This window comes from Sardina pilchardus, chromosome 14, assembly GCF_963854185.1.
Source record: "Sardina pilchardus chromosome 14, fSarPil1.1, whole genome shotgun sequence".
Lineage (NCBI taxonomy): Eukaryota > Metazoa > Chordata > Actinopteri > Clupeiformes > Clupeidae > Sardina > Sardina pilchardus.
The window spans coordinates 30,334,205-30,349,110 of NC_085007.1; the positions used below are offsets into that span (position 1 = coordinate 30,334,205).

Sequence of the window (14,906 nt, forward strand, 5' to 3'; positions counted from 1 at the left end):
ACAGGGTGTCAGGGGGGCCATGCTTTTTGGGGTGCCTTTCTGACTGACGGGAGTGTCTGGACCTGCATGCATCGACACTGGGAGGAGAGCAAAGGGGGGGCGAGCGAGAGCGAGTGTGTGTGTGTCTGTGTGTGTGTCTGTGTGTGTGTCTGTGTGTGTGTGTGTGTGGTGAGAAGAGAGAAAGGCCGAGCGCTGTTTATTGTGCGTTTCCTGGCAGGCAGAGAGAGGGAGTGTCTGGTCTTTAGTGTGAAAGCACAGGAGCTTCAGAGCGCTGTGGAGATGCTCGCATGGACATGGACATGGAGAGGGAGATGGAGAGGATGCCGGGAATAGAAGGGGCAGATTTTAATGGCGATGGCGAGAGAGTGTCTCTTGCCAGTGATGGTAAACAATGGGCACAGTGTTCCACATTTTGGATGGGGAGGGGCGGGGGGTGTATGGGGAGGGTTCAGTGGGGGTTGGGGGCCTTTTCCCAATCTCCATACCACTCCGCAATTAGATTTAGATCATTCTGTATTCGGTGGCGCACACATATTCACACACAAAAATGATGCATTCAAACACACACACACACACACACACACACACACACACACACACACACACACACACACACACACACACACACACACACACACACACACACACACACTCTTGATGGTGTACACTCACATGTACACTCGCAGGCTGCATATGTCCATATAATCCCTTTCCCTCTGTGGCTTGCGCTTCTGTTTGTTTTCAATTTTCAGACATATTCCTATTTTCCTGATTACCGAAAAGATTAAAAAGTGGTTGCTGGCACCACTTCAGTGGGCTCAGTTAGGCGTGTCCTTGAGATGACCTGCAAGATGGCCGCCTGCCGCAGCGGCGAGGCTTAAACGATACAGTGATTTTTTTTTTTTTTTTTTTTTCTGCTGTGGGGTGGTTAAGTCGTACGGCTGCTCCCACTCATCTGTGACAGAGCAGCCGTACCTCATCTGTCAACCAGTCAGACCTCAACTCAGCACGCCAGGCCACCATCAGAGAAGAGCACAACACACACACACCATCAGCTGGGCCAAGCCCTCTACATTGTGTTGTACTAACCTTCTCCCTCTCTTTTCTCTCTCTCCTCTCTCTCTCTCTCTCTCACTTTTTCTCTCTCTCCCTCTCCCTCTCTCTCTCTCTCTCTCTCTCACTCTTTCTCTCTCTCCTCCTCCTCTTCCCTCCCCCTCAGCTCTCTCCAGTGGTCTCCAAGGCCAGAGCGCCTCGTCCGTCAGCTCCGAGATCAAGTCGGAGGACGAGGGCGATGAGAACCTGGACAGCAAGTCGGGGGACCCCAAGAAGGAGGACCCGGACAACAAGGACCTCAAGGGTCTAGATAGGTCAAGATCTAGCCAACCGTGTCTTCAGCGCTCACTTCATTCAACTCCTCAGTGGGATTTCCATGAAGTGAACAGTGTGCTTTGAGGGGCAGTTAAATGGAGGGAAAAAACAACACATCCAAATCTGAACACTTACATTAACTAAAACGAATGCACAGTTCAGGATTTTTAAATCGGTTAATCATGCCTTACACATTGGCAATATAATTTCTCATGAATGAAGTATACACTCCTATTCACACAAAACTTGAACGTATACATTATGCATAAATGGCGAATAGTCTTTTTCAGAATGTTCCACACTCCCCATGGTCTTGAGCCTGGTTTTAGCTGCCCCTCACACATGAGTGTAGGCCCTCACCAAATTCCAAACGCACCTGGTGCAACACCACATTCTAGGGTAAACCCAGCCAGGTTTACGAGCTTTCACCTGGAATGAGCAACCTGACACATGTGGTCCCCCCTTCCCCCCAATCTCAGATTTCCATTGTTGCATTGCATCTGTGTTGTGAGTGTGCTGTGGGAGTAGTCCACTGGCATTTATGGACTATCCGCACATGACTGTGTCTTTGGTTGAGACTGTGTGTGTATGGCCATAACATTTCAGCGCTCCATCACAATTGTGAGAAAAAGAGCGGCTGGCTCTGCACTTGAGGGATTCCAGCTAACGTCTGTCCATCCGTCTGTCTCTCTGTCTCCCCACCCTGCGCTGCCCGACGCTCCGCGTCCCAACAGTAATAACGACGACGAGGACCTGACCCCCGAGCAGAAGATCGAGCGCGAGCGAGAGCGGAGGATGGCCAACAACGCCCGCGAGCGCCTGCGCGTGCGCGACATCAACGAGGCCTTTAAGGAGCTGGGCCGCATGGTGCAGCTACACCTGAAGAGCGACAAGCCCCAGACCAAGCTGCTCATACTACACCAGGCCGTCGCCGTCATACTAAGCCTGGAGCAGCAAGTCAGGGGTGAGTGGGGAGCAGCTCCACAGCACAGCACCTCAGCAGCAGGATGGGCACGTTCAATACGGGTGCCCTGCACTAGCTCACCTGTACATAAAAGCAGTACCCTCACTTTGGGTCTGAGTGAGATAGAAACAAATAAAACTGTCCCTTTGTCTGAAGTGAATGGATAATGTTGTATGAATGAATAAGTATACAACATTTTCACACAGCCCAGTTGAAGTCATAATACTTCTTCAATGAGAATTGCTTTATTTTTTACATCATTTGAATTTCTACGCTGCTCCACTTGAGGGCGCTGTCTCAACTGTAGTGTAGCTCTGCTCGTGTTCTAGTCTGGCAACTATTTAGAATGATGCAACATCAGGCTGAATCTTAGTTATCACCAAGAATATCAGATGAAAGGTGAGCGCTCCTCCTTGTCCTTGAGTCTGGCTCATGTATGCATTCTTTGCTCTCTCCCGTGTGTGTGTGTGCCTGCGTGTGTGTGTGTGTGCGCGTGCCGCAGAGAGGAACCTGAACCCGAAGGCCGCGTGTCTGAAGAGGCGTGAGGAGGAGAAGGGCTCGTCGGACGGAGCCTCGCTCTCGCTGGCCGGTGGCCACCACAGCATGGGAGACGCCTCCAACCCCATGGGACAAATGTAAAAAGCCCCCTAAATGGTCAGAATACTTCACTTTAAACTAATCTGCTGTTGCACACGTGTACCAAAAAATAAGCTAAAGCATTCTCAATTGGGTTCTTCTTTAACATCGTCAAGTGCAACAAATTTATTATGGAATTAAAAAAAAAAAAAAAATGAATGATAAAATAAATCCATAATGCACTCAGTCCCCCTACACTGACTGTCCAGCTCCTGTCTCTTGCCTTACGGCTTACCTGAACACTCAGGCAAGCGCCTCAGATCTGTCCTAAACAGCAGATTAGAGTGGTAATCAGGCCGTACTCTGTCAGCATACAGACGCACTAATTGGTTGCAAAGGCAGAGAGCTGAGACTGAGTTCGCTGTGGATGGCAGTAATGGCTTAACAATGGGACTTCACAAACCCTTTCCATTTATCAAAGGCTGGGTACATTTTAACAACAGATTGGCATTAAGTGTGTTATCTGAGTGTGTGTCTGTGTGTGTGCGCTTGAGTGTGTGTGCGTGAGTGTATGTGTGTGCGCGCTGGAGTGTGTGTGCACATGAGTGAGTGTGTGTGTGTGTGTGTGTGTGTGTGTGTGTGTGTGTGTGCACATGGGTGAGTGTGTGTGTGTGTGTGTGTGTGCACATGGGTGTGTGTGTGCACATGTGTGTGTGTGTGTGTGTGTGTGTGTGTGTGTGTGTACGTGTTTATGTGTGTGCCTGAGATTTGTGTTCCTGTGACCCCCCCTCCCCCTTACTCCTCCACCCCCTGCCTTCACCTGGCTTTTATGTAGATGTATTCATGAATGTGACTCTTTTGTTGTTTAGCACACCACTGAGGAAAATTAAGCCCTCAGTCACCTGCAGATGATACTGTTTGCCTTTAGACCTCATGCATTAGTGCTCCCATTTGTTGTGTAGACTAATGTTGCCACCATAATAGGCACAGGTTCAGTAGCTTAGTGTGGCTTAGTGTGTCTGCACTACTGTAGTAAACTCACTAATTTAAAGATGTGTTTTATTCATTTAGGCATTGTCTTGTGTAGCCTTAATTGTTTGCTCTTTTTTTCTGATCACTTGAGTGATTAAGCAGAGGTTGTGTGGGAAGTCAGCCAACAGCAGAGAACACCAAGGCCTTCAGACTTCCATATCAGAGTCTGCCTCTCAAGTTTTTCCATGCTTCATCTGCCGACTATGTCAAGAACCACCAGCAAAATGTCCATATTGCCTTCAAAAGAGCTCGAGGGCCTGTTAATGTGATACAGTATAGATGATGTTTTGGCGTTGGAGTGAGCACACTCCCTGTGGTGGTGAGACTGCAGTGAGAGAGAAGTCGGGCAGCCTCGGTGTTCTCTGCGGTAGCGTAGCGTGCGGTCTGCCTCGGGTGGTCCTCCTAACCCCATTCTCTCCTCCTCCAGGTCCAAGCTGCCAGAGTTCATCAAGGCGATGACCGACCACTTCCTTTGACAACGTCACCCGATTCCCACCAACCAATCAGCCAACCAATCAACCAGACCATGATTCAGCTCAGTAATTCAGTCAACCATCTGACCGACCAACTTTTTTTGTTTTTTTCCTGACCTGTCTTATGTCTTCTGTAGAAATACTGGCATATGTACACTGGCGAAGGAAAGAAGAGACACAAGACCTTTTTCCTTTTCTGTTCTTTTCAGCATTCCCAATTTTAAAAGAAAAAAAAAAAGAAACGTACATTTAAAAAAAAAAAAGTTCAAAAAAAGAAAAAAACAGGATTAAAAGAAAAAGAATATGTGCGAAAAATCGATGGGGGACTCCTCAAACATATCATGATGTTGTACCAACATTGCAGGGCTGGTGCAGCCCTCAGACCGAACGGCAATCTACTCCACACTGTGGAACCTGCAGTCGTGCCTGACTTCCTGTCGGACGTCGAAAACAAAAAGAGATGAATCGAGTCAATCAATCCCACTGGTCTTGAGGGGGCGGGGACAGAACGAGGGGGTTTCCAACTAAAACAAAACAGAAAAGTGATTACAATATGTGGTAGAAATTGAAAAATCATGTTGAAACTCGCAATAATGACAAAAAGTGTACTTCTAAATTCAGAGCAGATGAATTTGAACGGGACAGTGTGTGAAGGCAACTGCAGCATGGTTGTGCAGGAGAGAACAGGGGATGTGAAGATTATGCTGCCCCTATAGTGACTCCTAAGCCAGCACACACACATCAACATAAACACACAAACACACAGATACACACATCCCAGAGCCCACAGCACAGCCACTGAGCAGAGAGAGAGGGGAGCTTCAGTGAGGAGAGGGGGAGGCCGTCGTCACATCTTTCCGCTCGTAGTCCCGGCAAAGAGGACTGTGAAAGGGTGGAGCGAGAGAGAAAGGAGAAGAAGAAAGACGGGTTGATTAGAAGGGAACAGACGTTTGGTCAGGGGCAAGAAAGGTCATGTGGCTGGTCAGTGCGAACACAGGCAGGAGAGAATCAGGAACCCAGTGGGTCCATTGCTCCCATCACTCTGGTCGTTGACTTCTCCGTTTGTTTGGTTTTGTTTTCTGCCCTGGTCTAGCCGCTCACAGCTCCTGTTCTCCCCAGTGCTCCCCCCTGACCCCTGACCCCTCAGCCAACCACCTCCCCACCCCACCCCACCCCACCCCACCCCACCCCCAGAGATGCAACTATGACATGCTACACTTCTACCAATGTGCCTTTTTAGAGTCCATATCATCACACAGCGTGAGGAAGGAGGACCTTATTGGGACTTTTTAGGATGCAAGCTTAGGGAAAAATCGTTTTATTAGGTCATTAGGTCTATGCAGTCAGGTTTTTTACAACCTGGGATTTAAAAAAAAGTAAAAAGGAAAAAAAAGTATTTTTTGGATAAACTGTATTTAATGTACTGTAATGCTTATATGTAATTAGAAGGCGTGTCCCTGGAGAATAACCTGTTTTGAGTGAGTTGTGCCCCTCCCCCAGCTCCGCCCTCTCCGTGACCCCACCCCTCGGCCCCTTCCTCACCCCCCGCAGCTGGATTTGTTTCCATAGTGAGCGACACGTCTGTTATTGAGCGTTGTATTATAGCTATCAGCTTTTTATCAATATGGGCTTGTCCGTGGGCCACTGTAGTCTTCAGTACAAATGTGTGGTTGTATGTGTAAAACTGATTTTTTTGTTTTCTCTTTTTTAAAAAAAAAACTTTCTCTTATTCTTTGTCTGTTCTGGTTTCTCTGTCGGGGAAGAAAAAAAATGAGGAGACCACACTTTTGCTGTGTCAGCAGCGACTCTCCCTCTGTGGTTTCGCTTATCCAATCAACACGAGGCACTGAAACTGGAAAAGAATCTATTAGAAAAAAATCAATATATATAAATGTAGAAATATATACGATATTATTGGAAAAAAAGGTGTCAATTTTGAGAGGAGAAAATGTTGGGGGGATGAATTATTTTCTCTAATCGCCGGGCGGAGCTATACGAGAAGCACTCCAGTGTTACTTTTTTTCTGAAAGTGACGTGATGGCTGAAGCACGCTGACATCAGTGACTGTGCGGGCAGAACTTTAGGGACCGGACATCCATCAGCACCACTCACTGCTACTCAGCTGTCAAAAGGACACACTGACATTTGTAAATTGTATGCAACAAATGCAAACCTACCATAATTTTGAAATTGTGTATGTAAAAGTTATATTTTTACATGTAGACTGTTGTTATTTTGTGTTTAGAACTATGTTGTATCAGTTCTTTTTTTTCTTCTTTTGTTAAAAGATGACAAAAGTAATTCAGTGTGTTTTGAAAAAAAATGTGTCACATTGAAAATGTAGTGAGGTCAAATGCTTCAGAATCTTCTTTTTTATTGTTATGTTTATACTGTATTTCCGGGAACATTTGTTTGAGGGACTCTGGGAATGGAAAATGAAAAGGTATATAGTATTTGTTTCATGCTCCATAGTCATTACATTGCCATTTTAATTGTATTTTGGATATAAAAATGTAAATAGTCATAACAGGCAGGGGGAAAATTGTGTCATTTTTGTCGAGGGTGATTACTTTCGGACAGCAGAGTGAGGGGATGAACCGTTCTCTAGCCGTGCACGATCTGTTGGTCCAAGGCAGGTGCCAAACACAGCGTCCAGTGGTGGCTGTCAGATTCAGCCCCCAACTCTTTAGCTCTCCTAAAGCGCTGCCATGATGGGTCTGAAGCCTGGAACAGGCCTCCGCAGCCTGGCTGCCAGAAGACATGCGAGATGGCTCTTAGTCAGATGCCATCACTAGACTTGACCAACACAGACCAACAGAATCGCCTTCTGGTATATCAGTCAAGTGTCAGACGATTCTTAGTCTCTGAACAAGAGAGTGTGAAGAAGTCCTTATTTTCCCATGTTCATACTGGGCTGATAGTAGACAGTATTTAGACCTTGAGAGGCATATCATGCAGTGCGATGTCACACAAGTGGGCAATCAAGGCAGCGTTTTTGGTCACACTTTATGTGAATAGTCCACTTCAGACTATGTACAGATACTCAGATTATCAACTGTTGACTCTCTGTTAATTAAAATGTATGGTTAAGGTTAGGGGTTGGTTTTGTTTCAGATGATGTTCGGTTATTGTTCAACGCCAGTTTTACATACTGAACCTGAATCTCAACAGATGATCTGCTAAGTCTTTGTGGGCGGACTATCCAAGTAAAGTGTTGCCCATTTTCTTTCCTCTGGTTTGCCATCCACATAAGAATTCCCTTAGTGTTAAACACTTCCGTCAGACGTTGCTTGTCTCATTCCGTCACTCATTTAAGATTTGTTTTCTCTCATTACAGCCAGAAAGAAAGGCCAAAACATTTCTTTTTTTTTCTTTTCTTTTTTTAGGTTTGGTTGTGAATATTTCACCTTGCATTTGAACCAGTTTGTCATGTTGTGCTTTAGCAGTTGTTTCAGCTTGCTTTGGGTTTGAGGCCAGGAATGTCTTGTCTCCAATTGAGGGTCCCCTTTCATGTAAATCTCGTCATGGCAAATATCTAGAGATACAGTAAATGTCCCACACAGGCAGCAAAAATATAGCTGATATTTGGTAATTTATCGATGTGTTTTTCAGTGCACAAAAAGGAATGGGGAAACAATGCATTTTATAAGAAGTGGTTGTGTGTCAAATTTGTTTTTTGCAAGAAGTGCTAATTTTTGTAACTTGAAAAAATAATAATAAACTGAACAATCATTGGAGCCCAATTGCTTCCCAGCTGTGGCTTCACTTATTATGGGAAATAAATAAAAAATCAAAGTGAAGATTAGCTGGATATCCGTCACCCACTGCCAACCATTAACAAAAACTCTTCTGACCCTTTCAGTGTCATTAAACTCTGTGGAAACTCCATCACTTGCTGTGAATGGAGAATAATGATTTACTCTAAGTTTTAGATTACCAGTGTAATTCAAATGATTGTCTTAAGCAGAGCCGAAATAAACAGTAAAACACAAAGGCAAATGACAGCATAGCAGAACACATTGTTACTAATTAAAAACCAGTTCCATTTGTCTTCAGTCCTGCTAGAATGAACAGGCACCTGTCAGTCAAGTTAAGTATGCAATTTGTGTAGTCTTCCATATTTTTTTTCTTTTTTGGTCCTGTTTAATTTCCATACTGTGTGTAGATGTGGGGCTTGGAGAGGTCAAGAACAGAGAAGGAGAGGCGAATAGTCACGTTAAGGAAGTAGTCCCCCTTCTGCAGCTCAGACACCTTCAACAAGCACAAACAAATTGGTAGAAGTAGCTGACCAGAGAGTTTTACACCAATCTTCAAACTGATGAGGAACTAAAGCAGGAGGCACCACCGCTCTGAGACTTCATTCTCCCTGAGTAGTCATTCTCTCTCATTCTTCTGTATTTTTAAGCAGCCATCCTTGTGCAGTGGTTTTAAACATGATCATTTCAGAGTATTATAGACATATGTAATAGTGAAAATATATGGACTGTGGCCTTTTTCATTCTTGTTACTTGTGATGCAATTAAGTGAAGAAAAATACAGTAAGCAGAGAATTACCATGTATCAGTGCCTGGCTTTTTGTTATAAGACTTCTTCTGTCTAGTGCCCTTTTGCTATGGAATAGACTAGCGCACCCTATTCTAGAGAAAACAAAAAAATGAGAGCTAAATTTGAAAACAAATTATATTTGGCTTATTTTTTCCAGGGGCTATCATTTTATACCAGGAATATTGAGTAAATCAATGTAAAACGGGAGTAAATAATGTCCAATTCAAAAATATTCCACTTTGTAGATTTTTGGAATCATTCGCAGTGAAACAGTTTGTTACTTTATTTTACTATTTAAAGAGGTTATTTTAGTGTGTGTTACGAGACGAGACTGTACAGCGTGGTGGGCGGTGGCCCTCGGACTGAGGACAGAGGGAGACGTGGGTACCATCCAAACCTGCAGCAGTGATTCAGAGGAGAAAACAAAAACAAAAAAGAAAAAAGCGACAGTTACACTTTCTTTCCAGTGTGAGGCTACGAGCCTCAAGCCTTTTTCTTTTCATGTATTTTCAGTGTGTATGTGTGCGTGTGTGTATGCGTTCCTCTTTTGATTTCATTTGATTTTTTTTTTTTTTTAATTATTGTTTCCATTGGACTTTTTTATTTTGTTTTTCATTATAATTATTATAGTTGTTATTATTGTTATTATTATGATTACTTTTTCTGATAATTAGAAGTGTCCACACAGGTTTGTGTGCTGGAGTTTCTCTTCAAGCCAGCTTATATTAGGCCATTGCCTGTTGTTTTTCATCTTGTAGTTATTCAATGAAGTCATGTACATGACCGTTCTGTAGCAATAAATGTGCCATTTTTATAACCTAGCGCTTTCATGACTTGTTTTTTTTATTTAGAAAATACAACATTAATATCGCAACAGGTATACAGAATGACTTCTACAGGTTTAACTGGGATTAAAGTAGTTAAGCTTGCAGATTTTCCAAACAAGACAATGATTTGATAATGAAATCCAAACTGACATGGATGAAAAATGGTCTGAGGAGAAAGCACAGGTTAAGCACAGGATAAACAGCTCAGATCCTCAGCAGTATTGGGACCTCTGGTGTTGCCTGGAATCTTTCTTTCAATAAGCTATCCACTCTAGGCTTCTCTACCGTTTGATCAAATATTGTCTTTATTTGTGAGGGACTAAAAACAGCTTTATTCCCTGGTGGCCCAACCAAGCATATTTCAATTTTCATCCCCCCCCCCCCCCCTTTTCCTCCCATCCATCAATCATTTATTCTTGCAAGTCTCAAGACAACTCCCATACCTCAGCCTCCTCTTTGTGATGACATCTCTGCTCAGGCATGGTCTCTTCTGGTTTCATGCTGATTCATTGACCTGGCAGAACATTCTCAACATCAATGTCACCTGTCAGTCGTCTTAACCTGCCGTCATAGAGACAGACGTCTGGGGATGAAATCCCTCTACCTGACTCACTCTACCTGAGAAATACATTTTATTCAGCTCTGAGGTCATAACACATTTGTCACCAACTTGCTTTAGGCACACATCTGTCATGTTCAACGCAGTATTACTTTAGGTCGCATAACTGACACAAGCAATCGAACCTCGCAGTTTTACAAGTGCAAGTTACCAAGTCTAGTCAAGACACCTCATTGAATGTGTCACATGTGCCACCGACCATTCACTGGTGATGGGTTTTGTTTTTGATGAAACGAGAGAAAAGCTTACAAAACTGAATATGCACCTCTTAGGACCTTATGTGCCACACTTGCCATAACATGAACATTTATATAAACACCACCAGAGGAAAACCTCAATGTAGAATCAAAACTTAGACCACACCTTATGTTGGTATGTATAGGCCCCACACCTCTTCAATTGTGACATCAGCGCTTGGTAAAATACGCCAGAGTTGCCCCTCCCTCCGCCTCCACACCCATGCTGGGGCCCTCATGAGAGGAGAGCCTCCCCGTCTCTAGGCAGCGGATAGGTGGGGTAGTAATGTTGGTCTGTGGGTTCCTATAGCAACTACCTCCTGTCCTTGTACCTGGCCATTAGAGAGGCCACTGCCGCTGAGGACTTAATACCTCTTATAACAAATCACCATGGATTATACACAGGAAGGAGCTTATTCACTGTATTACATTGAACAGAGTAGAACAGAATATTCTAAAATCATGACTCATGTGTGGGAAACGGGATAAAGTTCCAGTGAACCAGGCAAGTTCACTCTTGCTTGCTTGTTTAGGTAAGCAAAAATACTGAAGAAAATACCAGTTTCAACAGATTATTTCACTCAACAGGGAATGCTCGAATAGGATAGGGCTAGGCTACTATTACACTATAAGGGACCAGATGTCCGAAATAATCCCAAAAATGTGGAAAAAAACAGGGACATTTTCAGTTTGACTATCAATCTGATTGAAATACATAGGCCTACAAGTTTTATCTTCAAAAAACGAAGATATAGGTAGGCTAGTTGTTCTGTATTTTCCCGGGGACAGGCAACCAAAAACGGGGACTGTCCCCTGAAACCGAGGACTTCTGGTCACCCTACAGGATACTAATGTTCAAATAGACGAATATGGGCTCATGAGTCTAATATTACTTAGTAACAAACTACAATTTTGGAGAAAATTGTGTTTCATATGCAGAAAAAGCAATATTTTGGATATGGGAAAACTCATCAAACGCACAATACTGTAGTAGCACGTTACATTGTAGCCTAGGCTACTGCAGTAGGCCCTGTAACTGCATGCTTGTCCCATAGGCTACATCTGCCGTTACTTTATATTGTCAAGGTTGTAGGCCTAGGCCTAATTGTCAAGACATCGTGTAGTGTAGTCAGATGTCTAGACATCAGCTGATACATACATCCTGTTTAATGTTCTTTATGGTTTTATGTAGCCTACAACCTTGACAATAATGTAACAGTTTCATTTTGAAAATTATTTTCAAAATGAAACTGTAACATTATTGTCAAGGTTGTAGGCCTAGGCCTAATTGTCAAGACACCGTGTAGTGTAGTCAGATGTCTAGACATCAGCTGATACATACAGCCTGTTTAATGTTCTTTATGGTTTTATGTAGCCTATATATTTTAAAAATGAAACTGTAACATTCCAGACATTCAAAAGTTAACCAGCTTTGCCATAAAAGGTCATGTCAAATATCCGTTTTGCAAAAGTAGGCGGGAGACAGGAAGTTCTCTTGACTTTTGACAATAATGTGAATATTGGCCGATAGCCATATTTGCTCAGAATGTTGCTACATAGATATTTTAACGAGTCCATATTGGCATTGCAGGTCGTTCTGAAGGGCGTAGTCAACAGTGTCAGGTGTTGACGCCCTCACTTTTACAGGTGCTCCACCCTCATGTCAAATCCAAGCAGGTCCACGCGGAGGCTTTACAACACCAGAGCTCACACGGGACGCGCGCGGAAACAGGAACGAAGAGAGCACGACTGAAAGGTTAGTTTGACACCTGAAATAGATAGATTAATAGTTTCACTATTAGACAACGATTTAGACAATGATTTTGAAGTTCATTTTAAGCATAGAAAGGATAAGCATAGGGTTTAAGTCACCCACAGTTAAAAACCTGACTGCTGTGAAAATGTGTTTCAAACAACCGCGTTTATTATGACTGTCGCCTACAATCAATTTGACATGGCTGAAATGTCCGTCATGTGTCCTATGTGTCCTAAACGATAGAATTTATGGTTATGACATTAGGCTACAAGGAATACTTTGATTCCGTTGTCCTTACAGCGAGTGAAGAAAATATTGCATTGGCTTAATGTAGCCTACTTCTGATGAAGTCACCAAAAAGTAACTTATTTAAAGTCAACAGGCCAGTGCAACAGGCAGATAACACCTCGTTTTCATCTATTTATGAGTATAGGCTAAATCTCAGGTGAATGAAAATCGTGTTTTCAACAACAGAAGTGTTTTTTTTCTACTTGAAGAAGAGTTGAACAGATCAGATGTTGAAAGAAGTTGTTTTTGACATCTCTAGACATGCTTTCAGTGTAATGGTAGTGGCCTGAAGCACATGTTGTTTTAAATGCCACACTCCCTCAGTGACAGCGAGCCTCGGTTTTGATATCCCACTCTCACTTACACACTTCAAAGATTTTGTGGTGTGGCTGCTGCCATGTAATAGAATTAGTGGGAAATCATTGGTTTGTCTGATTTGATGTTGGAATAAGTTACTAGTTTAGTATGTCTGTGTTTGAAACTGTAATTGATATATGGTCATATTTCATATACACATAATCAATGAGGTAATTCTGGAATAAGTTTGCTGTGTTCTCACTGTTTTCTTCAACTCCACCATTCAAGCTTATCACAGTAACCAGCAGAGCAGGCCTATGCCGTAACCTCTGATCCAACTGATTAAGGTTTGGCATGATAAGAACTCTCATATAGAGACAGCATGATATGCTTGTGTGTAGAACACACCCTGATACCAGCATTCAGACTTCAGAGAGGCTAGGCGATAAATCAAAGTGAGAGGACTGTGAGGTGGAGACACGGTGGAATAGACAAAGAGCCCGAAGACAGTGACAACACTAAACACAACACAACAGCTTTGTAAACCAGGAGACGTCTGAACTTGCATCTCCTGCAGTGCCAAGTCAATTGTCTGATTCATCAGAAATCACATCATCGCTTAGTAATTGTCTGTTGGCATATAAGAGAAAGGAATCTGCTGTGAGGTCAGAAGAGGGTAGCCTACTGGATTTTGAGTTAAATAAAGAAACAGGATGTCACACCTAAAGCCCACCCTCCTGTTGATCAGGAATGTTTCCATCAGTTTGAATTGGCTAAACACGTTCATGGTTTGGATTCATATGCTGTTTTAGCTTCAATCCATGACTCCAATGCTCTGCATCAACAGCCAAACTATCATTGTGCCACATTGTGCAAACAGCACATTGAATTTCACAGGATTTCACATAGCACCTGCAATAGCTGATTGTAACGTAAACTTTAAGCAGGAGAGGCCAGAGAAACCACAACACTGTGGCGAGAACACCAAATGTTATGCATATTATTTTCCCCTCTTGGCTGGCTGTGATCATAGTAGCTGTACTCTGACTGTCAGAGAGGCTGCCTACCAAGGATAGATGCTTGGGAACTTCAGTGTTCCCACCATCAGCACAGGCTGATGATGTATAAGGCTTGTGCCAAACTTGTGTGGCACGCTCACCGCCCTTGTTCGGAATGTTTGGTGTGCCAGTCAACAAAGGGCAGTCTTCTCTACCAAATACCAAGCCTTGTTGTGGAAACTGTTCCTCAAAAGTGATCAATTCCTTACAGGTGATCAATGAGAAACCAGCTACTGTATGATACAGCTCACTGACTGGAAGCCTTTGTTACGGCTCTAACACACCTTAGCCTCACATGAGAAATTCAGTGTTTGAGCAACAGCTCGTCTGCATACGGTGATCTTACTGTGTTGATTCTACTGTCATGGTGGTGCTGTTAATCTGCCGCTTATGCATACAATGACTGCAGGAACATCAACATGGCGTGAAGTTCAAGTGAAAATACGCCTTTGAAAAAAACACTGACTGATGATGGAGATGTACAGTAGGCTACAGTCATGGGTATATTTAAGAACCTGAGATATTAAAGGTCTGTCCGCACTGGGTGCATAGATATAGGCCTAACTGTAAAACATAGCAGTCTATTCCAAATTATTCCTGACTGTTACCTCAAGACCCCATCTGCTATATTTCTCAGTCATGTTTTCCTGTGTTACAAACGTACATAAAGGCTGAATGACAGAAAATATTTAACGACAAATATTGACCAAGTTTTTCTTTGTTTAACTATTCCATTCTTCGGAATTTATTCTGAATTGCTCATAGCCACAGTGAACAATCAGTTTACCTCCCCAGTGAGCTTCAGGAGGGTTTTATAGTTTGTTGGGGCATCCATCAGGCCCTTATCTTATCTAGCATAAACTCCGC

The 14,906-nt window shown here is 43.3% G+C and overlaps 1 protein-coding gene across 16 annotated transcripts in view; it reads left to right on the forward strand.

Moving 5' to 3' along the window:
* Positions 1-9,779, forward strand: part of LOC134100640 (transcription factor 4-like) — a 150,461-nt gene extending 140,682 nt beyond the window's left edge. For 11 of the 16 annotated variants that reach the window (XM_062553977.1, XM_062553976.1, XM_062553982.1 and 8 more), the window contains 4 exons: positions 1,220-1,367; positions 2,103-2,332; positions 2,835-2,967; positions 4,368-9,779. In XM_062553977.1, the coding sequence (XP_062409961.1) occupies positions 1,220-1,367; positions 2,103-2,332; positions 2,835-2,967; positions 4,368-4,416 (560 nt within the window). In that variant the 3' untranslated portion in view covers positions 4,417-9,779. Of the gene's footprint in view, positions 1-1,219; positions 1,368-2,102; positions 2,333-2,834; positions 2,987-4,367 lie in introns of all 16 variants that reach the window. The other 5 variants (XM_062553979.1, XM_062553981.1, XM_062553983.1 and 2 more) reach the window with 1 other exon arrangement.
* The last annotated feature ends 5,127 nt before the right edge of the window (positions 9,780-14,906 follow it).